Here is a 25,286-nt window from a genome sequence, read left to right as displayed (position 1 = left end):
CAAACATCATTTCCCTTTTACTTTGTCAGTCAAACTAACAGAGAACCATCAAACAATGGTGTGTAAAAGCTTTTACAATACTTATATAATGTATCTCTAGCAGACCATTGAGTTGACAAAAACACCTTAATCGATCCCTGTAAGTCTGTAAACAATTGCAAAAGCATGCCATCTGGTTAATCCTAATGCTGTTTCTATAATTTTTTGTAATTAGTTATCTATTGTCATTTGTATTACTTATGCTTATGACACTTATTACTGAGCAAAAAAAATCTAATTTCACTTTACATGCATGGCTTGTACTTCAGGTAGGCCTGCATATGAATGTGCCATAATTCATTCTCCTCTTGTGGATGTGTAAATAATGTGCAATAATAAAAACTCACTGTGAGTTATGGTGCTACTATTTGAGGATTAAACACATATTTGAGTACTGTGGGTACTGCATTTTATGTGCAGTTAATATGCATAAATGTGATTTATTTTTAGTATTACATACTTAGATATATTGCAAACACTTAAAAAGCAAAAACAGGGCAAAGGTCTGACATCTGGAGCATGTAACCCACATGCGGAAAATGAGGCGATGGGTATTAACTGCTAGTATTTTCCGACATTACAAATTTCCTCTGTGATACCCAATAAGGTCCACGTCAACCATTTCTTGATAAGTCCATGGGGCAAGTTTATTTGACTAGTTTCTGTGACTGATGTCATGAGCAGGAGTAAATAAGTGACATTATTCACGGTGAAAAACCAAGAAAGCACATTTAAATGGGTACTTGTTTCGCCTCTATTAATTACTAATCATTTTTACTTAATTGTCCTAAAAATATTAGAAAACACCTCTTAGAGTGCATTGCCAAAGCCTCAACCTAGTTCCAGCCCATCTGATTAAACATTTATGGCATTTTTGACATCATACCTAAACAAATAAAAAAAATTTGGTCCCCCAGACCTCCATAGTTACTCATCATCAAAAAAGAGCCCCTTACCGCAAAAAGCACCAACAGCTCCTCCCAGTTCTATCCCAGAGATTCCACCTTGGGTGGAGTATGAACTGCATGCATATAATTATGCATTGTGATTTATAGGAAACTCAACAGTCAGAAACCACATTTTTCACACCTTAGCCCATCTGCCTGTGTCTGCCTTCTCGCACAGAAACTATAAATATCGTTTCATTCAGACTGCTTAGAATCATTTAAACTTTGGCAGAGGTTCAGTGAGGACAGTAGTGTCTCAAACAGGTCCCAACCAAAGAAAAGACGACTCCAGGGCCGGCATTTGGGAATATCAGTGGGAATTCCTGACAGGTTGAAAGGCAGAAGAAATAAACCATGACTCTATACTGGAGAATATGCATTGTCTTTTTTGGAATGATAGCATACTCAGTGGCTTTCCTCCCGAAGAACATCAAGGAGTCTATCGACCATCTGAATAATCACTATGTAAGAAAAGTAAGTCCTATTAAAAGTATATGATAAAAGTTATGGTAGAAAAGCTGTAAATATTGGGGCTGTTTATTATAAACAGTTTACATTCCATTCACATGTAAATGTTTTGCTTAAAAAGTGGGGTTCACTTATGTTTTCTATCAATGTTTTTCAAGTAAAAATGATAGAGTTAAAAAATCAGCATACCTTAAAATGGTCAAGGAAGTAGACACTGAAACGAAATGTTGATCATAGTTTAATGCTGACTGTGTGGGTTGTGTTTATGGGTGGGCTCATTAGTTTCAATATTTGTCACCAATACCACTGACTTTTATTTATAATGTAACAGCAGCGAACTTGTTTTCAAAGTTTCAAAAGAGAAATGCGTTCAAATTGTCATCAAGCTTTTACACATTTACTTAACCTGAACTTTTAAGAAATTTCTTCCATGGTTCTGTCTCTTTTAGAACCCCAACCCTGGCAAACTGTATGATGGACATTCCCTCTTTCTAGACAAACTGAAGGATAAAACTTTTGAGGTAAACCACATTTCTGACTTCCCTCTAGTATATAAAAAAAAAATACCTAATGCCTAGATGGAGTCATTGTATTTTGCATAACATTTTATTTAATATTTATGTACGCTACTCTAACTCTAGCATGCCCATGGATCTCATGATCCCCTATAATAATCTCACTGCCTATTTCTCTTTAATGCACAGGAGGGGGAACAGAAGCTCCTAATGACGATTATTCTGGATGCATACCACAGAATTTTAGCAAAGATGGAGAACGAGACTCTGGATGAAAATTTAAAGCATGACTTGCATGAAGTAAAAGAACAAATGAGCAAGTTGAAAGAACACTACTTCTCTGGCAAACATGCAGACATCAAGAAATATGTCACTGAGCTCCTTGCTCTTAAGGTAAGCCCTGTCTTGGATATGTTCTGTGAGCCTCAACTAACATCATATTCTTCAAAAGGCACACAGCCAAATAGGGAAATGTCTGTTTATTTATGGGGAAGGAAGTGGTACTTTCTAAGAAATAGTAGTGACTTCACTGCTTAAATGGAGATAACTAGGCTCTAAACCAACAAAGCTCATGTATATTAAATAACATCATTGCAACTCATTGTTTATACCTGTATATTGACTTGAAAATATTTTTAGCAAACTACCTTCAATTTCACCACCAACCAGGAATTGACAATTATTCTTCTCTCTCATTTTAGGAAAATGACCCACGTGTCCAGAGCAAAGCAATTTTTGAGCTGAAAACCATCTATAATAGGGCAGCACACCTGGGCAGCCAGTCAGCAGAGAACCACCGGAGAAGACGTCAAGCTAAAGGCTCCAAAAAGCAGCGATCATAGTCAAAAATGTATTTGTTGGGAATGTTACTCAAGAGGTGCTTTGAGGTGTAGATTTATTTATTCTAATACAGTACCTCATTTTGTTTATTTTAGTGATACTGACATAATTTATTAATATTCTTTAATTCATTAGTTGTACTAATTGTATTAATTTATTTAATTTGCTATTTATTTTATGAAAGAATGTCATTACTTGCTAAAAGTAGATTTTGTAAGGTCTATGACTAAATAAAGAAAATATTTATTTTAATATGTGGATTCATAACTGCAAAAAACATCATTGTGAGAAAACTCAAACTCAGTTTGACATAGTGAACCAAATACTAAAGTTCTGTAGTGACATTACAGCGCATAATAGTCAAAGGGTAACTTACTGCTAACATAATTCTGCTTCATTGTGGATGAGGTTTCTCTGGGTGGTGAACAAACCATTTTTTGCCAAATGCAGTGCAATGGGGCTGACTAACTAAATCAGAGATCGATAACCATTGAGAGTTACTTTTATCATTCAAAGAGGTCTTTTGGTTGCTTCTTTAACTATTTTTCTGGCTCTGATGTTTGGTGTTTGGAGTTGTGGTTGGGTCATTATCTTTCATTGTTTCAAGAATATATTTAATGATCGTCTAGTGGAGGTTCAAAGTGTCTTGCACTTGGTTTCATATGAACTCCGAGAAAAAAACACTTTGGCCACATTGATGCAAATCTTTGTACAGAACTTGTATAGCTGTAACTGTAACTAATGAGGCTGTTTCAGCATGTTCTCTTATACATTACTCAATATAAGATTAGGTAGCAATTTAATTGAATTTTAATTAGTTGAATTAATTTCATTAATTAAATGATTTAATTAGCTTTGATAGCAACAGACTGCATCTGCAGCTGCAGACTGGTTTTGCACCAACAAGAAGGACTGTGTTTACAATCAAAACTGTTTTATTTTACACTTTGTGTAAAATATTTTACTAACTACAGTCGAACCCACTTATCTCGACCTCGGTTAACTCGCCAACCCTATTAAGTCGACGTTTTGAAGTGGAACCGCCAAATTCTCGCTTTTGTCCCAGCATTTTTTAATCGGTTATGTCGATTCTTTTATGTCGACGAACCCTAATATCTCGAGCACAAGGGGGCAAATTTGCCACTTAACGTCGGTTATCTCGATCCGCATGACCAATCACCGGCTTTTGCCACGTCACCATCTCACTACCGTATTTTCGCGTATATAAGACGCGTCTTATAGAAAGTTTTACATACCCCTCACCCAGGGTGCATCTTATATACGCGAAAATACAGTAGTGAGACGCCACTGTGCAGCCGCAGAAAAACTCGCGGAAGTGGCGGAAAAATCAAGCCTTACAGATGCTGCAGGTGTAGAACACTTTTCAGAGCTGTGTCAGATGAAATGACTCAAGAATTTAATTTTGACACTGGTTAGCTTTTTGTAAAAACGAACTACACACCGCACATTTTGTGTGATTTTGTGAGCGATCTTTGTGTTTTCAATGTTGGAGAATATAATAAAGGTTTGTTTTAAGGAATCGACGGTGGTTTGTATTGTATACTGGTAAATCTCTGCTGTTAGTTGGTGCACATATGCCTTTTGGTGTAAACAAACATGTATGTAAATTTTTATAGCATGCCTTCTTCAAACAAATCGCGGCAACGCTGTTGTGTAAAAAACCTCCAAAAACACTTGCATGTTCATTCTCATTTAATAATGCACATCATGTACATAAAGTAATTTCAAGCACGTTAATATATTGCCGCCATATTGGTTTTCGTTTATCTCAATCATCGGTTATCTCAACGCTTTTTGAATATTGATTATTTATGTAAATTCATGACTGATCATCCTAATTATACTCATTAATCTCAGATTTAGGTTGTACTTTCTGTCAATTCAACTGGCCACGAATGGGAAAATACTACTTATACTTTGCACTGAAAACTTATGAGCGGTCACTGAACTAAGTGTGGCAGCAATTGGCAAGTGAGAATGCTTGATATTACGCATCTGTTTCACTGGTCAGGGTGCTAGAGATCTGCTAGCATTATAAGTGACACTATGGAATATGTAAAGCATAAGCCAAGTCAAGTCAAGTCAAGTTTATTTCTATTGTGCTTTTCACAACAGACTTTGTCTCAAAGCAGCTTTACAGAAATCAACAGTCAAGGTGAATGGTGTGCTACTGAGCTCAACATTTGTTATCAAAGCTTTGTGATTTGTGATAAGCTCTAATTAAAAATGCTATGCAAATGAAATGGTAATGTTTTATTATTTTGAATGAACATAAAGTTAAACGTGCTCTGCTTATTTTCAATGCAAAACTTTATTGAATAACGCTCTGACTTCAAGTGTTTTTGATTCTGTGAAAGACATGGGTAGTCTCACAGTGTGACATGTTAGATGCAAGACCCTCATTTAAAGGAAACAGGTTAAAGGTGGAGAGAAAAAAAGAAGGTAAAGAAAGTTATACTAAGAATACTGAAGACAGTAAACTGAACATCACTGGAAACCCCCCTCCATCTACTGCTGCTACAGATGTGAAGAGATGCATGATGGGGGAAACCAAGAAGCTGATACAACAAAATGGAAATCCCTAAACCGTGAGCGATCCTACCAGCCAGGTGCATACCATGCCATGTACAGAGTAAAATGAAAGGAAAACAACAAACTAGGTAAGAACTGAAAGATGCTGAACAAGCAGAAGTTAAATGTGTGAAAAGACAGAAAGCAAACTGATCAACAACATTCCTTGACAAAAGCAAATTCACCACAATGTAAGAGGCACTAGTAGGATATACAGAATCACTGCATCTGTAGGCCTTGTCTTAATCATGGAAATGAACCTCCTACACTGGAGACGTGTGGGTGAATGAGATCACATTAACCCTATTATAATATACACCCATGTCATTGCATTGTTGTCAATACAGCATTTTAAAACAAAGCACAAAGTCATCTGTATTTAATACATTCCAGTGTCTAAAAACTTACCACTTTACCTCTGTTACAATGTTCTGACCATGGAGAGTCATGTTTATATTGATCATAACACAATAATGCAATTCACTGTGCATCTATTGTAAGAATTTACAGTCTGCCTCAACCCAGATTCCACTCCACACTATATGAAATTGAGCTCATCCGCAATCGGCTTAAATTTCACAAAAGTAATGTAGTTCGATGTAGAATTTCAGTTGTATGAATCTTAATTAAAGTCCTAATTTATTCAATCTGGGAGAGGTAGCAAACAATCAAGGACTATCTCTATCCAAAAGGTGTCAGAGGTGCCATGATTATCATTCAAACAATACCCTAACCTGACCTGCTGTGGGGTCAGCACCAGCAAAGGTGTAAATACCAGTGACTACCACCTGCTGACCTCCGGCTCAATAGTGGCATCACCAAACCATGTGTTCCTTTACTCATTTCCTACACTTAACTGACATTTACAGTCTAAATCCTATCTACAATATAAAATATCTGAGCAGAGTATGTTCCGGGTTCTTTCTGACTCAGATGAACCCAAAGTACTTCATGTATTTTGTCACTGCTACGCCGTTATGAACTTCTTCTTCATTGCGATCATTGTCCTCATCATTTTTTCTTGCACTATATATGCTCTGTACTGAATACTGTATTATATGCACTGATATTACAGCCTGATTTTAGGCCTGGCATGTACTAATTCATTCCATAGGTGTACAATAGGGTTGAGGTCCAGGTTCTGTGCAGGCCAATCAACTTCTTCGATATTAATCTTGGCAATTCATGTAATTAAGGAACTCATTTTTTGCATATGGATGTTGTCCTGCTGGAACACATTTGGGCCTCTTGATTTTACTGAAGGAAAAAGTTAAATCTACAAGAGATTCTAGAGAAATTGTTAGCTTTGTGTTAACTTTGTGAAAACAGTGAAAGACCCTATTATGAGTGTGATGGTTAGGTGTAGTTTGGCCATAACATATTAGAATGAGCACATTAAAATATGCCTGTAATCTGTATTACACCCATAATTGACCAATCAGATTTGATGATTCAAAGAGTTATGAAGTTTAGTGTGCACTAAAACACCAATGTCAGCTCTGCCTTGTCTGAGCACAGACAGAAGAAACCTCTGTCTTAAATAGACTAAATACACATATGTGTTTTTTCTCTATGTGATTCAGGTACCATAGCTGGCCTCATACAGTGTAAGATAATAAGCTGTAGGCCATTAACAGTTAAAATTATTAGTAGACCCCAACACCCAAACCTGACCTAATGTGACTCTTTCTGCTTTGCATCTATTTACATTGACATTTCTTGTTCTATAATTAGAATCTAGGACATCCTGCCCAAACATGGTAGTGATATGCGCTCACTCTGTGGTAACCTTTGTGTACTCACAAAAAAAAAGGTCTTACAATTTTTATTATTATCTACTACTACTGTGCCTCTTGGATAGGAACAATGCTCTCGGCATCAAGGATCATGTTTCAACCTGCATCCTGGTAGTAAACATTTCTTTCTTAAAGTTATCACATGACTATTATGGAAAACTTAACAGGAAGAGAAAGTAAGGAGAAGGTCAAGAAAGAAGAAGAAATCTTGGAACACCTGTTGTCATCAGGAGGCACTGCAGAGGCATAAAAAGAAAGGTAAAGAAAGGACAAAGTATTCAGGTTCATTCACACGAAGCAGCTATCTTTTCATCAATTGCCGAGCAGAACAGTCAGGTTGCGGACATGGCTGTTGTTCAGAATGCTGTTCTGCTAATAACTTTAGCAATAGCAGTACAGGAGTATAATGGGGTACCAAAGAGAACCAGGTACGCTTTGCATCCACCATGTCTTGACCTACTAATTGTTGAGAGAATGACCCAGCGTGTCAGCAAAGTCGTGGTGAGTAACCTCTCAGAAATAAAAAGGAAAATATCCAGTGTTGTTTGTATCTTATTTTGTTGTTTTTTGAAAAAGGTTAACTGGGTTCAATTATTCTTAACATATCATTTATATATTATTATTCTCCAGCCAGGTGCAGACCATAACAACATTTTATTAAAGAGCAAAACGTTTGATAAGATCCGCCGAAAGGTAAGACAACTTTTTAGCTTTTAACAGAAATTTAGCTCTACACTATTAAAGTAAATTCAGGCATCATGCGGAAATAATTAACTCTGAATATCTTGTTCTCCCTTGAAAAGAAGTACCTTCACAGTTGTGTCCTAGAAAAAATCATTGAATTCTATGAGAACGTTTTATCCAGTGACCAATATATCCAGACCTACCATCCTGATCTAATCTCAACCCTTGAGAAAGTGCGAAATTGTTCTTATAAAGTAAGCACACCTGACAATAACATTATACAGTACTGCATTATTAACTATTAGAGTATTGAGGCTTGTTAAATTAAACATTTAACTGTTTTGTTGTTGGTGGTTTCACTGTTTCAGGTGAAGAGATGTGAGATGCTGTATGAACAGGCTAACCATCAAAGTGCTTTAGAGGTAATCTCAGAGGAAACAATCTCAATGAAAAAAGTTTTATATACTGAAAAGCATGATAATGTGATTAGATTGCAGAAGCAGATATGAGTGCACAGGAGGTGGCCATCTTTCAGCTACAAAAGCTTAACCATGCCACTGAAAGGGTAAGCATGGCAATAGTCAGAGTTGTCTAGTAAGATGGAATTTTTTCATATATGCTTTGTCCTTTGTAGAAACTGTCATTTCTATACTGATCCTACTACAGATTATTCACTCATGTTAGACTCTCTCTGTATTAGTTAAATCATACAACCATCCGAGAGACAGCCATGGATGAACTGAAGTCTCTTCATCACTACATCCTTGGAAGGGCTTTCCGGAAAACTAATGGCTGAATCGACTCCATACCAGACATTTCAGCTTGATGCTGCTCCCAGACATGTCCCATAAGCTGTATGTAATGTGTATGCTGTGTGATAATTACTGTTTGGATGCAATTATACATCATACAACATTTCTATATTGGAAAATAATTATTTTATATATGTGATACAAAGTGCTACAAATGTGATGGAAGGTTCTACAAGTACAACAAATAAAATCATGTTTCATTTTCTTTACATGGCTCAAACTACAAACAGTTCTTGTCTACATTTCAATGAAATATTTTATCAAAATTGTTTCAAGTGTTGTTGTTTTTTTTTGGTTTGGAAACAAGAACAGTATTTATTTGATGTTTATTAAGCCTGAAGATACAGAAGACCCAGACCCCCTTATCCAGAGTAACTTACAACTAAACAGCTTCAATGCCACTGAAGCCTTTAAAAGTTATTCCAAAAAGCAGCTCACATTAGACATGACATATACTGTATATTAAACTCTATGAGAAACAGCTGAGTGAGGAAGCATCTGGTAACTAACCTAAGTGAACATAAATGTTTCATTTAATGTGATTAATGTGTCACTGTGTCATGGCAGTGGTACAAGATGATGGTATCATTAGAGATTGTTGAACTGACTCATGAGTGAACACAAAGCACTGCAACAAAAACAGAGCATCCATACATGCGTAGGTAAATTTATACTGTGATTTAGTATAATATTGACTCGCTGGAAGAGTACAGATGTCATCTCCCTACTAAATGAGTTCAGTCTTTTTCCCTCTTTTTCAAGTCCCATAGGGGGTGCTACACACCGATCTCGAGAACAGCAATGTGCAAGTGTTTCAGATCAATCAAACAAGGTGACATCAGGTGAATGTTAAGTCACCATTTGGTGATAATAATTTTTATTTATTTATTTTTTTAATACATTTGCATTCTACAAGCTACTAATTTTGTATGCAATAAAAAACTGCCGTGCCTCATGCATTCAAGCTCACTTAAATATGTACAGATTTTTGATCGAATGAAAACATTGTGAATGAAAACATTAAAATAACGATGTCAACTGTTCTCATCTCCTCCAGCTTCAGATGCACTTTATACGAGTATGGGGGATGAAGGACGTCCATTTAACAGGAAGTCCTGTTTCTCAAGAAACTTAACTGAACTGAACTGCTCGGAAAAATACTTTGCACCTCTACACTGGTTACTAAAATGCACTGCACCTATCATTTAAATATGTCTTCTTATATCATTTCATACTTCGATGCGTAATTTCCACTGTTAAGTCTAGATATGGCGCCTTTTTGGTTTGTCTGCTGTGAGATAAGTGAGAAACCCCCACCTCCTGTCACTTCTGGTAAGCATACAGCTGATGAGGCTTACGATAAACAGTGCACATTGTGCAGACCACAGACCCAACCCTCTACTAAGCTGCTGCACAGAGACAGAAAGACACAGCGATGTACATTTGTCAAGTGACCATTAGTGGCTGTACAAATATAAACATTCTAATAATGACATGATGCTCACCTACCTAGTGACAATGTTACTGATTACAAACAAAAAAAAATCTGACACTGAAGAAAATATTATTTTATCTGTACAAATCTATTTTTATAAATCTATTTTATATTAAATTCCTGTATGCTTGGATGCAATTCATTACATAAATGGCAATGGGAGAATAATTCCATCCGTCTCTCAGGAAAACTGCTCACTTCCATTTTTTGCTCATACCTAAAAAAAGATTTTACACAACTGCATGCATGCAGTGTGTGTAGACTCAGCAGTTTCGTTTTCACTCAAACCCTCTCCTGCACTTTAGATGCAGTCATGAGCAATTGGCTCTTCAGGACCAAATGAAGTTCACCACTAGTTTTCCATCCTGTGCTCTTGCTTGGAGGGCATACTCAAGTTAGGAAACCCTGCTCACCTCAACCTAATCATCGAAAACCTGCCCACATTCTTACCACAAATGATCTTTGAAACAAAAATTAAATTGCTCATTACAAAGACTCCATAACCAGACAGAGTTTCGGGACTGATGCTAAAGAATGCACAAGATGCTATAAAGTGTGGGTTCAAACCTTGAATGCTGTTGGCCTAATAATCTAATTCTATATTCAAATACTGCATCACTTAATGTATGTTTCATAATTAAACTTAAAATTCAGTATTACCACAATATACCACTGTAGCTGAACTATTATACACAATGCTATTGTGTTCATTGTATTTTTTATATCACAGCATTGTTGATGATTATGTTGACTATAATGGCAGCTATGACAACAGGGTTTTGTTGTATGCACTTATATATATTTAATCAATCCTACAGTAACAACTAATGCAGGAATATTTTATGTTTTCTGAAACTGGAAACTACTCACAATGAGGACCTTTTAGATTTATGTTATTAACAGAACAGTGAGAAGTTCTTGTGAAAGCAGTCGTTTATAACATACCAAATAACAGGAACTTGTTTTTGGAAGCTGAACAGCATTAAACCTCACTATAAATGATACAAAAAAGAATGGTGTTTGATAGCTAAACATTATTAGTGTTGTAATAATGGGGTAGTAACGGCCCTCTGCATCACACCAACCCATAATTTATTAGTTTTACGTTAAAGGCATGTCAAGTCCTGTTAATTCCTTTTGTAATGCATGCTCACAGCAAATCTAAGTTATAAATATTTTCGTTTCTTGACTTTATAATTTAAAAGTCACTGTTTAATGACAAACATAAACAAATTGAGAAATCCCACAAAGCCCAGAGAAAACAAGACAGCTGCAATATTAAGGGCATGACAAACTAACATTGTCTTGTGCTTAGAAACTTGTACAAAAGGACGTGTGGGAGTTCAAACGGCTCATATTGTGGAGCTGTGATGAAGTCAGATCGGCGATATTGAAACATGAAGATAAGAATCAGAAACCAATATTATAGATGGCTATCTTTAAACCAGACTACGGAAACAAGAACAACAAGGAATGATGCATCATTTTTCATAGAAAGCTGAGCAATTTCGAGTAGATTTCAAGTGTAGATTTCAAGTACTATCAGCCTAATCAATACTTGTATGATATTGTCATGTCTGCATGTACATGAATTTGAGTTATATTATTGCACATTTTTACCTTTGTACAGGCAAAAACTTTTCTCAAATGAGAACAGGTTTCTAAGAAGCCGTTTAACAAGAAGTTACTACCAACCCAGGACACCTTTACCACTTCCAGGTCACTTCCTGGTACTTTAGGCCTTGTGATTCACACATTTGCCATGCTGTGTTGACTATTGCCTTCTCTCTCTTACTCATAGTTTAAAAAACTGCTGTGTTCAACCTCTGATTTAATTTAGAATTTTACCCTAAATTGTGCTCTCTCACATGTCTCCCAAGTTTTTTGTTTTTGATTGTTTGTTGGACACGGAGGGTTTGGCTCAGTGATCCAAAGTCTTAGACTTCCGATAAACGAAACTGTAGTTTTCAGATTGTGACACACACAGTAACAAGTGGCAGCAGTGAAAACGTGCCTGGGTTTAAATAAACACTTTATCAAGAAGGTGTATAAAATGCTCATTTGATAATGGAATACACTTTCATTTGGTGAATATCATTCAAGTCTGTATCGTTCCATCATAATGCACAGTCTTACTTGTCCCAATCAGCTGGGATTTCTTCTCTCCTCTGGTTCCAGCTACCTCCCAAAAAACATGCAGGTGTGTCGATTAGCTACATTTATATTGCCCCAGTTGTGCATGTAAATGTGTGTGCTTGATGTACTGAGACAGGCTGGTGTATCATACAGGGGTAGTACCAGCACAAACAGGAAAAAACTTTCTTTGGCTTTCTCCGAAACAAATTCTTTATATAATGGAAACTATGCCTTAAACGTGTCAGTGGACTTCTCATTGGATTTTTTGGGTCAGTGTCTGTTCTTTCCCTGATTTGATTTATGAAACTCAAAGTGTTGCTTCAGGGTTGATTCAACTCAGTTTCTTTTCTACCCTTCCATTCCCCTAAACCCTATGACTAAGTCAATTGTACATAATATATAAAAAAAAAAAATTTGGATAAAAAAAAAATTTGGATTTATAAAAATATTTGGATTTAAGAAACGCTCTTCCGTAGTTTTAGGTTTAAGATCATTACAGAAGTTAGAACATCTGTGAGCTAATTCACTAACGCAACATTCGGACATTAACATATATGTTTTTTGAAGCTTAAACAAAGACAAGGCAAAAAACACTAAAAAAGAGGTCTCCATTATTCTTTATAACAATCTTTCTGCAGCCTCCATAAACGAAGCCTGAAACTAAATATAACTTCTATATAATTATATAAACTCCAAACTTACATTTGTATATGGGAAAATGGAAAAGAGCAGAGGCTACAGGGTTTCCAGATGCTGACATCTAAAAACTACTCACTTCCTGTGCATTCTCTGTTGCAGTGCACAGTGTGTGGTTGCAAGAATGTGGGGGCATGCCAAAAAACAATAAATATGCTATTCACTTATACTAAAGTGGCTCACTAAATAAACAAGTCCAGGCTCTGAGAATATTCATTTAATTTTTATTTACATTTTAAGAGCTTTTTGTAAGATTATTTGAGGTGTACTTATGGACCACATACACCTAACAATAAACTTAAATCTTTATGGTGGTTACATGTTGTCTTCTGACTGACCTTTGTACATCTCTGGTGTGTTGCTGGTCTTTTGATGACTCAGGTGCTCCATATACCACCCACCCAAGCTCTCTCTGTCTCTCTATTTCTTTTTAGTGTCTCTATTAGGCAATATATTACATAGTGAGAGTGAAAATCAGACTGAGACAAATATATCTGTATATTAACATATATATATATATATATATATATATATATATATATATATATATATATATATATATATATATACACACACACACACACACACACACACACACACACACACACACACACACGCACATATGTGCGTGTGTGTTTTGAGGGGGTCACTTTCATTCTATCATACTTCCCTCTCTCTCTCAACAGCTCAACATTTTCACTATCTATGTTTTACTATTATGTCCAAAGTGAGAGTCTGTGGTTGATCTTTTCATCAAGAGTTGATACATCCATTTTTCAATCTCTCATTTTTCTTACATGTAATTTTGTGGCATGTCTAAAAAATAATAATTTTCCTCTCAGTATGCACTTGACAGACAGACAGACAGACAGACAGACAGACAGACAGACAGACAGACAGACAGACAGACAGATAGATAGATAGATAGATAGATAGATAGATAGATAGATAGATAGATAGATAGATAGATAGATAGATAGATAGATAGAGTACACTGTTGTTGATGTACTTAGCCTTTCAGCACTGTGGTTTTAGGCCTTTTCTTTTAACAGACTCAGAGAAATGACTTGTCGGTGCTAAAGATGTTACAGTCATAGCTGTCCAAGATTGTTGGAAACTATTACATTCAAATAGAAACTCAGAGAATAGCATTGATTGACTTAATGACAAAATGTGTCAGTATTTACTCAGAGTATTTACACAAGACTTGCTGTGTGTTGAGGTTTCACATGAGGTGTTTGATTTAATTTTTGAATAATTTTAATTTAACATCTTAAACATTGAGAGTTGATATAAATCCACCAACAAGCCCTTTTTCAGCAGTACATGAAGGTTAAGTCTGCCATCCAGTGGTGTATTTCTGTTCACGTCTATAAATAGTTTGCTGTCAGTCACATCAGCTTCACTATGGAAGAAATGACTGTAAACCTGTAAGGAATCAGTCCCCTGTAATTTAACTTTTACTATAACTAGGCTTGTATGCTTAATGAGTACAATGGCTGCAGAATGAAATTGCTAAAATATACAAGCAAATAATTATGTATTATTATATATAGCAACTTATATAAATTAACTCATAAACTAAATTTGTTTGGCAGGACATTGAGTCTATGGTTGATTTAATGTCAAAAAATTTTAATTCTTGGTTTATAAAAATCCTAAAAAAATATACAGAAATAAAAAAATATTAGATGACATACCTGTATCTGTTGGCTGTAATCTGCTTTCTGGTTTGAACCTGAAGGCAAAGCCAGAAGACTGTTTGTTTGTTTTATTAATTGATAGACACAGTGATTGACTGATTCCATAATCAACATGTTCATGGTTTGCAACTTGCATAAATGACCCATGGTTGTAAAATAATACATACATCTTTGTTCATTGTATAGATAATATATAATTCATAAGTAAAACAAAAATGTCTCTCTTTTTCTTTCCATAATCAACATTATTGGTGACATTTTCCATACAAATAAGATATTGTATCTACATGGACATCAGTGCAAAAAGAATCAGAAAACAAACCAAAGCCACACAGACACTCCCTTTCACAAATATAATAATAATAATAATAATAATAATAATAATAATAATAATAATAATAATAATAATTTATATATAAAAAAAGATTATAAAAAATATTTTCTGATGTACTGTCATATTTAGTGTACATGGTATCTAACTGTAAAAATGCTGCATATAATTTCAGGTTTTTAAATAAAAATGACAAGCTGGGCTTTTAACATGTGCTGTATATCTGCATACATCTTACATGTGATCACATGAAGTGTACTAAATACAGCGACACTTCTAAAGGCCTGTTCAGACAGAGATCATCTTCTTCGTATTATTAGAAAGCTGATTTGGCAGTCAACTTAGACTTTAATACTGACACCTAGTGGCTGAAGTGAAGCTGAAACTCAGTTACATTTTTACTTATAGGGACATGGAGCTCTCAATTATGAAAGCCTGTTTCTGCCACATAAAAAAAGAGTTTGGACGGAAAAAGTTTGTCGTTTTTTCTCGCAATTTAGAGGTTTTTTTTCTTTCTATTTTATTTCTCGACTTTTTTTTATAGCCAATCTGGCAGCATCACCGCCTCTGTAGTACCAGAAAGCTTTACACATGAAATGGGCTACAATCAATAGAATCACATGGTATCTAACAATCAGCTCTGGAGGAGACGGAACAAGACAGATGAAGCAGAGGAGCCTTGTTCATACACCAGCTTCAAACATCAGGCCCACAACATTGTTACCGGTGGATGCACCAGAAATGTTGGATGTTTACGAGAAAAAAAGTCGCAGTTGCGAGAGAGAAAAAAACTGGAATTAGGCAAATTTACTTTTATGTAGCGGAAACGGGCTTCAACACTTAATAGAGCTTTAGGTATATATTACTAATGAACAATCATGGAAAAACTCCCTGAGAGGATATCAGAATAAACCCACAAAATGAAATGCATTCCTTGTGGATATAACATTACTTTCTCCATCTGTACGCATGAAGACAACTCCGCATGTGTTCACATGACCTAAAGATGGTGTTTAGACTGCTATGTATAATAAACAGGCCTTATTTAAAGACTACAAAATACATCTGCATCTACAGTTGAATTAAGCTTCTATTCTGTATCTCTGCAAAAATTTCACTGCTGCAATTATGCACAAATATTTGCACAGTGAACACTCAGTCAGCAGCAATTATCATACATTATAAAAACAATCTCTACACCTCTGCACTCCAGGGTATAAAAATGCTTTAATAATAGACAAGGTGTCAGGCAATTGAAAATAGTCCTAAATTCCCCAAATGCTTTGTATGAACATTTATCCTCATGACTGGTCGGATTTGTGGATCTAGAGTGGAACTGTCAAGCATTATTATAGTGCTATTTATTGATAAGGCCACCATGTTGTCAATGACATCATAACACTGTTCCTATTTTTAACCACCTAAACTAAGAGCATGAGCGCCACTTGAGAGATGTCGGAAAATGATGGTAAGTGCGAGCTTGTAGACCGCAATGCTGAAGATCTGTTTGGTGTTCTGAAAGTGCTGAGTGGAGTGAAAATAGCACAGCTCAGCAAAAATAAATATTAGTATCAGCATATCAATAAAAGGAAGATGGCGTTTGATATTCAGACGTAAAAGGCAGGTTGAATACTATGTAAAGTTCTCAAACTGGTTCAAAATGCAATGACCTTAAACTGCAATATATACAGTAAGGATGCAATAACGTCAGATGAAATGTTTTCTTAATGAAATACAATGCTGTACCTTATATACTACATAAAAACATAGACATACTGACTACAATATATCAAATACCAATACATGAAACTAAGCAATGGCAGAAAGACTTAGGAGAATATATAAAAGATGTAGGAATTAAGGAATTCAAGGCATTTCATAACTGGAATAGCAAAATAAAGCCACATGTGACAGATGTCAATAATAACAGGTGCTCAAGCACATTCTGTCATCCACATTCCAGACAAGACAGTACTTGTTTATATGTAAACGTTGTTATAGCTTAACCACAGGGTAAACACCACATACGCAGACATAATTCATAACACAGAACAGAATTTGTTGTAAAAGTTCAGAGACAAGATTTTTTTTATCTCCATTCATCTTTATTAACTGCTTTATCCTGGTCAGTGTTGTAGAGGATCCAGAAACTCTTCTGAGAACAGTGGGCATGAGGCAGGTGTACACCCTGGACAGGAAGGTAATCTTTCCCAGGACACTATGCACACACTTTCACAAACTTACTTTCACAATAGGCAATACTGAGTCATCAATAGAGATGGTTGGGGGGTTAAATGGCAAACAGAGAAATTAAAAAACCCCAAAAACGAACAGTGAGACACCTGGGCACAGTGAAAGCTCCGTATTATACCAAGAAGCTTGGAATTGTCTGAAATATTACTGCACAATATTACAGTACTGTACCTTAAGGTTTATAGAAGGGAATTGTGTGTAATAGTTTACTAATTATGCATAAAGGGAAAATGGTAGTACAGTGGTTAAGATGTTGGATCATTTCCCCACACCTCCAAGCTGCCACTGCTGAGCCCTTGAGCAAGGCCATTAGCCTTCAAACTGCTCAGCTGAATAAATGAGATAATTGTAGGTTGCTCTGGATAAGAGTGTCTGAAAAAAGACATTCAAATGTAGCATAGATAATCATTTATTAAAATTGAGTATGTGAGAAACAAATACTGAATAAAGAAACTATAAAGGTCACTAGACGGAAAATGTTCAATTTAAATTCCTGTGAGCGAAACCTAACAAAACATGCAAACCTATTAGAATAGGTTTCATTTTTAAAGTAGAACTCATTTACAAGGCTAAGATCCCTTAACCCTTAACCCCCCCACAAAGAATAAAAATAAACAATAGCTTTTTGTTCAATTCATTTCAATTTTTTTTATTTATTTATTTATTTTTTTTGCATAGCACTTTTAACAATGGACATTGTCTCAAAGCAGCTTCACAAAAATAAAGCGGTTATAAAAGAATGTATAAGTTTGTTCGTTATAATTGCAGCTTTGTCCCTAATGTAGCAACTGTGGCAAGAAAAAACTCCCTAAGATGGCATGTGGAAGAAACCTTGAGAGGAACCAAACTCAAAAGGGAACCCATCCTCATCTGGGTGGCACAGAATGTCCATTTATTACAGTTCCATCGTATACTTCCATGGACCATATGTCTATGTTATTAAGCACAAAAATAATCACATTACAATCTGATTAGCTTGTAGATGTTTTTGTTTTATTATAAAATGACAAACACGGGTTACTCAGTGTCTGGCTGACTTACAAACCTAAGATCACCTTTTAGCTTATCCTAGAAAAACACTTAAGAGAACTTCAGTCTGATCACAAACACAAAGGAACTAGCTTTCAAAGCTGTGTGTACCTCTGTTCATACATAGAGTGTGAAAGTGTGATCTTCAAAAGCCTTGGGTGTCTTGCTCATTGCAGCCTTTTAGGTCTAAAGCAAAGTGACAAAATGGCATATTTCAAACTATATTTAGTTTGTAAAAGGGGGTCTTAAGCAAAACATATAATGTATTTTTTAAATGAAGTTACCCAGAGACACAATACGACGGGAGAATCACTATGGCAACAAGATGCAGATGAACAACCAGGGCTTAGCACATGCAAAACACGAATGACAGCCGTTATTCAATGAGCCTGTCATTTCACAGCGATGTCTCAGAATGCAGTTTAAATCAGCTTTACAAGAAAGCTTTTGTCTACATTGATTCGATGTGAATTCACTTATCTATTATGCAGTTAACAAAAAAACTTATATAAAAAAAAGTGGTATAATACACTGGAATTTTCACTGCTCCTAAAAGTGCATGGAAAAAAACAAGCTGGAAATTGTGGTAAATTTATAAATTTGTGGTAAATGTGTGGGTAAGAGTACACCAGCTGGTTGGTGAAAAGGAATGGGTTATTTGCTATACAAACAAATATAAACAAATTATGGATGACTGTCAGTGGTAGCACCTGTTAGCGATATTACCAGCTTATTATTATTGTTGTCATTGTTATTACAACTACTACTAGAGTAGTAGTATTTTAATCATTAGTTTTTTACTTTTTACTTTATTAATATATGAGTGAAAAAAGAGATCCCAGTTTACGTTTTGGGGCATATTTCATATATAAAATGTAACCATAAATAAATAATGTGTCATTCAAATACATTTTTGTCAAATTGGTAAAAAGAATATGCTAATCACAGATGCTGTCGCATCTATTGGTACGCTGCAGCTGCGACAGCATAACAACATGGATGACACAGACTCCCAATTCCCAACACATACTCACACTTTTGTGTTGTGTGTAAATGAGGGTCTCTTAAATAATATGTGTGTGCTGGTGTGTCTGTCTGCCTGTCTAATTGGCTACTCGTGCTCAATCATTATGGGAAGGAATGAGAGTGGGGAAGGAATGTGAGTGGGGAAAGTGTGCTGGGAGTTACGAGTCCATATCATCCTTTTTTTTTGCTGTAGTGGCTGCAGGGAGCTCAACAAAAACACATGCTGTTTTATATACTGATCAAAATTATAACTGCTACACTTTTGTTTTTGCACCCATGAGGTAACCTCAAAGATCTAAGACTTTTTTTTATGTACACAAAAGGCAAATTTTTCTTAAATATTGTTCACAAATCTGTCTAAATCTGTGTTCTCCTTTGTCGAGGTAATCCATCCACCTTACAGGTGTGGAATAAAACCAGTGAAAAACAGTCAGCATCTGGTGTGACCACCATTTGCCTCATGCAGTGCAACACATCTCCTTCGCATAGAGTTGATCAGGTTGTTGATTGTGGCCTGTGGAATGTTAGTCCACTCCTCTCCAATGGCTGTGCGAAGTTGCTGGATATTGGCAGGAACTGGAACACACTGTCGTATACGCCGATGAGGACGACGAGCATGCAGATGAACATCCCTGAGACGCTTTCTGACAGTTTGAGCAGAAATTATTTGGTTATGCAAACTGATTGTTGCAGCGGCTGTCCAGGTGGCTGGTCTCAGTCAATCTTAGAGGTGAAGAAGCTGGATGTGGAGGTCCTGGGCTGGTGTGGTTACACGTGGTCTGTGGTTGTGAGGCCGGTTGGATGTACTGCCAAATTCTCTGAAACGCCTTTGGAGACAGAAATTAACATTAAATTCACGGGCAACAGCTCTTGTGGACATTCCTGCAGTTAGCATGCCAATTGCACGCTCCCTCAAAACTTGTGACTTCTGCGGCATTGTACTGTGTGATAAAACTGCACATTTCAAAGTGGCATTTTATTGTGGCCAGCCTAAGGCACACCTGTGCAATAATCATGCTGTCTAATCAGCATCTTCATATGCCACACCTGTGAGGTGAATGAATTACCTCACTAACTAATTAGTGCTCACTAACACAGATTTACACAGATTTGGTAACAATATTTGAGAGAAATAGGTATTTTGTGTACATAAAAAAAGTCTTAGATCTTTGAGTTCACCTCATAAAAAATGCTGGTAAAAACAAAAGTGTTGCATTTATAATTTTGTTCAGTATAAAGAATTTGTTCAGAGGTGGTAACATCACCCATCCAGTCTTTTATTATTTTCCCATAACGGTATACCTAATCCTGCTTCGTGTTTTATTGAATTCAATTTTACAAAGATGACAAATCATAAATTCTCAGTATTTAGGATAAACATCAAAGTGGCTTTCCCAGATTATTGTTCTTTGTCTCAAAGCAACATATTACCACTTTCAGCATAATTTACTCAGAGATGTTACATGTCCATAAAGCCATCACTTAAAGAGTTTTAGCTACAAATCACAGACAACAGGTTTGAGAGTCTTGTCCACTAAAGCTACAAACCCCAGCACACACTACAACCTGTACAATGTAAACAAAATAAGTAGGTCCACTTTTAATCTATCCTTCCTGAGTAAAAGAGTGTGTGTTAAACAAGGAAAAACACAATGAGTGTGTAGGACAGGGAGTAATCAAGAATCAGCAAAAAAATTTGCAGAGCTAAATCTCAGGTATGCTTAATACTTTGAAAAAAATGATATGTATGAATGCAATCACATGAAGCCACATGACACTGTATTAGTGTCCTAAAGTGCAGTTTGGCAGTCGTGAGATTGTTGTTGGCAACGCATGTAACGCTGATACCCTGTACCCTGCAGCGTGCTTGGGTCAGCATCCAAGCAGTGTTGTACAAACAGTCTGCCCCAGTCTATTCACAAAACACAGTCCTTCAGTTTAAGTCTATATTTATGTTTTTTTCTCTGACCATGTTCAATCATGGAGAATGCAGCTTTGTATCCAGTTGAGAAAAAAGTACCTGTATTTTCTCACCTTGAAAATCATAGGTCCAATAATAGGTCCAACCCAATACTACACAGCATTTAAAAGCCTTTAATGAACTGAATTAATTTTTATAATACTACATGGAGAAGTACAAGTTTACCAGTAGAATTAAGTACACTCCTGATTTCACAAGGAATATACATGGATATATCAACATTTTCAATATCTGAAACCTAAAAGAAAGATCTGAATTATTTTTAGGTTTAAAACATGTTTCGATTATCACTTAACTAAGTATTCATGTTTTTTTGGGGAAAGTATTTTAATTTATTGGTGAATGCTAAAACATTTTTCATAGTTGTATTAGCTACTGAGGATTGTATTTCGTTACTCGTACAGTATGTTGTATGTCTTTTTCTGGTCTGATGCCAACTGTTTTCTAATGACTACTCTAGTTCTCTCTGTCTCTATGCACTTGGCCTTAATTCCAAAAACATCATTCATTATGCAAGTGCTGAGTCAGCGCATACTGTTTGGCCTGCACTTGTCTAACAGTCTGACTGGGTAATGTGATCTGGACATTACTCCCATAATCAAAGACAGGTTTGCTTTTCTATAAATGAGCAAGGTTGGATAACACTATGCATCATTCAGCCTAGGTACTTTTGACTGTTTAATTTGAGAGAGCTGTTTTGAACCCGTTTAAGACTGCACACAATACATTATGCAGCATTCTGTACATTTACTGCTATATGACTCTATTTCACAAGACTCATCAACCATTAAAAGGAATTCATCAAGGGATCAAGGAGCTTCTCTGTTCAGCTTCTCATTTTGCACCCACTAAAAATAATGATGTCAATCAGGGGTAGGCTTGCCTCCAATACATCATGCTTCGTGTGTGAAATATGTGGATCCCTTATATCGATAGCAGGCAGGATGAATATGGAAAGCTCTATCACATGCATTAAGCATACAGCATGCTTTGCTGGCAGGAAAATTATGACTATTGGTGAGACTATTAAAGAATTGATAAATAATGAATAGCAACCAAAAGGAGCACAAGGCACTTTCCAGAAAACAACAATAGACAATAAAATATAAGAACACAATGTACATAATATAGCAGTTGAATCAGGGGCAACGTGTTAAAAGCTTGTAAGAATAAATTAGTTTTTAACTGCGATTTAATAACACTCAGCACAGTGACGCATCGTATGTGTGCTGGAAGTGCGTTCCACAGCTTTGGTCCCTGGACAGCAAATGACCAGCCTCCAAACTTTTAATATTTGTATTTGGGAATGACTAGAGAGGTATGTCCAGATGAGCAGAGAGTTCTGGCTGGTTGGTAGACCGTTATTAATTCGCGAGGTAGGCCGGGGCCAGACCATTGATGGCCTTGAACAACAGTCTCACTTTTCTGAAGGATCTGAATAAAATAATCTGGTTAGAAAAAAAAAAAATAACACAACAGTCTCTTTGATATGAGAATTATTGTAACATTCATTTGTGGTCAAAGATTAAGGACTTGTAATTTGTTAGGTATTAAAAGAGATTGTATTTATGTGATGTGTTTTTCAGCAAATGAACATTGATCCACAGTAGGCCTTTCATGCAAAGTACATGAATTATTCAGATCCACTTTCTGTTCCTTCTGTGTATACCCATAGTGTATTCAAGTGTAAGTGTGTGTGTGTGTGTGTGTGTGTGTGTGTGTGTGTAAATTGTCTTGTCTTGTTAAGTACGGTAAGTAAGGTAATATGATAAAAATAGACAAATGGCAAAGGAGTTAAACATCTGTACATGTGATTGAAGAAATTAACACACACATTTGTCTCTCTAAGTAACATCAGTAATTAATACAAAAAACATTTGTTTGTAATATAATAAAAAACTATCACAGGTCTAACACGGGTGTTTTTTCACTTTGTGGTCCTCGTAGCTGCCAGACATGATTGGAGAGAGATCAGGTGAGAAAACTCTCTGGATCCAAGAACTGAGCCTTGACAATCAAAACCATGTGAAAACTATCGCTAGGAATGCCTTGTTAAACAGCCTGCTGAAATCACATCCCAGGGAAAGGCACTCGAAATCCCTGTGTTTACAGGCTGTCAACCACAAAGCCCGTGGCATGCTGATTGGAGCTTCTGCCATAGGCAAGCACAAGTTGTCTCTGGAGCAGCATTCACACTAAAAAACAGGTACTACTACTGCAACTGCATCTTATCTTATTGAAGTTGTTTCAGAGATACCATGCTGAGAAGACATCAGATCTCAAATTGTTGATTCAACTGCTGATCAGAATTGAGTTATGAAGAGTTTCATGGCATCTTGAAATGGATATGAGCCTATTAATTTAATGAATTCAAAATATACAATAGAAAACATCAGAAATTGTACCGTAATGTAGAAAATATGTGAAGAATTTTCCCAGGATGCCTAAAACAGAACATATGTGAAATCTTCCCTGATGGAATAAGGTTATGCACCACTTCTTGAGTATGAAGCAGTACCCTAGACAGCATAACAACCTCCACTCTTCAGCATGGCTGTGGGGATTTGTCCATTCAGCTACAAGAGGATTACTGAGATTACAGCCTTTCATCCCAAAGGTGATCAGTGGGGTTGAGCTCAGGTCACTTGAGTTCTTCCATTCTAAACTTGGCAAATAATATCTTTAAGGAGGCTTTTGTTGTGCACAGGGGCATTGTCATGCTGGAACAGTTTTCGACCTCAGTGAAGAAAAACTGTAATGTTACAGTTACTTGGTACAGTGACATGCTTCCAACTTTATGTGAAAGAATGTACTACATCATCAAGAAAAGCAATTTGTTTGAAAAATACCATAAAATCTATAGAATAGCTTGCCAATCCATGTTTTCTAAGTAAAGCCCTCACATACCTTCCATTTGAACATACAGTCCAGGTCAAATAGGATATGTTCATGTGTATAAGTTTCACCAGTACCAGTACACCAGTGCTCTTGATGGAAACTCACACAACTGTTGTATCTGCTGTACAACCTGTCATTCATCTCCCATGATGACAGCTTGTGTTTCACTATTTCACCACTCAACACGGTCTCATTCTGTTTGTCTCTAAAATCCACACTCCACATGAAACCTTTCCCAACACACATCGGATGTTCTGGCTAAATAAAGCCTTGATCCAAGACTAAGTTTTAAGAAAGGATACATTTTTTTATTTTATTTTTTATTTTCGCAATTAACTAGTAAAGATCTTTTTTAGAAAAATATCTCTTTTTATACTGTATCATTAAAATTTCCCCTTACCGGTAATAAAAGGCTCAAACCTGAAATGTCCCAGCAGAAATTTCCAAAAATCTCCCGTGTCCCTGTACACAAAGTGAGCTTCATGAAGACATGGTTTGCTTGGGCTAAAGAACTGAGGTGTCCTTTAGGAAGTTCTAACCTCAACCTAACTAAACACCTTTGAAAATGCTGGAATGCTGACTCCACTCCAGACCTCCTCATTCAAAATCATAAAGACAGCTTATGAGATAACATTGACTTTGTTAAGTTTATTACAATACACCACTCTTTATTTAATATTTTATGTATGTAACATTTAAAGCCTATTTGTTTTAGCACATTTTTGCATGTACTTTTATTTGCTTTTTCACAGTATATTTTGCTTTTTGTGTGAAAAACATAATCACAAAACTCTGCAACCGAATCTGTTATAAATAGACTTTAAGTGAAACAGTGATATGCGTATGCAGGTAAAAATAGCTGAATAACTGTAATCTAGTTTTCAACATCAACAAAAAGTAATTTGATTAAAGCATTGAGAACTCTACCCTAAAGCTTCATCACTGTAGCTGTTCTGTTGCCTGACTCAGTTTCAGTTACGCTTGGCCCACCTCCAGAGCTACCCTCAGACATACAGAGCTGGCAGTATAGCTCCATAAAAAAAGA

At 36.1% G+C, this 25,286-nt stretch overlaps 2 protein-coding genes across 4 annotated transcripts; both read left to right on the top strand.

The window, feature by feature from the left end:
* Positions 1-1,221: 1,221 nt before the first annotated feature.
* Positions 1,222-3,181, top strand: ifng1 (interferon gamma 1). 2 transcript variants are annotated; one of them, XM_046873889.1, is made up of 4 exons: positions 1,222-1,451; positions 1,904-1,975; positions 2,159-2,362; positions 2,671-3,181. In XM_046873889.1, the coding sequence occupies exons 1-4, from the start codon at positions 1,341-1,343 to the stop codon at positions 2,809-2,811; spliced, it is 528 nt and encodes a 175-aa protein (XP_046729845.1). In that variant the 5' UTR covers positions 1,222-1,340; the 3' UTR covers positions 2,812-3,181. The 2 variants fall into 2 exon arrangements, with proteins under 2 accessions (XP_046729845.1, XP_046729844.1); XM_046873888.1 differs by having other exon boundaries at positions 1,222-1,460.
* Positions 3,182-7,213: 4,032 nt separating this feature from the next.
* On the top strand, positions 7,214-8,886 carry si:ch211-266a5.12 (uncharacterized protein LOC557488 homolog). 2 transcript variants are annotated; one of them, XM_046873955.1, is made up of 6 exons: positions 7,214-7,698; positions 7,828-7,890; positions 8,004-8,135; positions 8,250-8,303; positions 8,372-8,446; positions 8,582-8,886. In XM_046873955.1, exons 1-6 carry the CDS (start codon positions 7,543-7,545, stop codon positions 8,675-8,677), a joined length of 576 nt encoding a protein of 191 aa, XP_046729911.1. In that variant the 5' UTR covers positions 7,214-7,542; the 3' UTR covers positions 8,678-8,886. The 2 variants fall into 2 exon arrangements, with proteins under 2 accessions (XP_046729911.1, XP_046729910.1); XM_046873954.1 differs by having other exon boundaries at positions 8,001-8,135.
* The last annotated feature ends 16,400 nt before the right edge of the window (positions 8,887-25,286 follow it).

The sequence above is a fragment of the Silurus meridionalis genome, chromosome 18 (genome assembly GCF_014805685.1).
Source record: "Silurus meridionalis isolate SWU-2019-XX chromosome 18, ASM1480568v1, whole genome shotgun sequence".
NCBI lineage: Eukaryota > Metazoa > Chordata > Actinopteri > Siluriformes > Siluridae > Silurus > Silurus meridionalis.
Note: the sequence above shows the minus strand (reverse complement) of the source record. Positions and strands in the feature narration are given on the sequence as shown.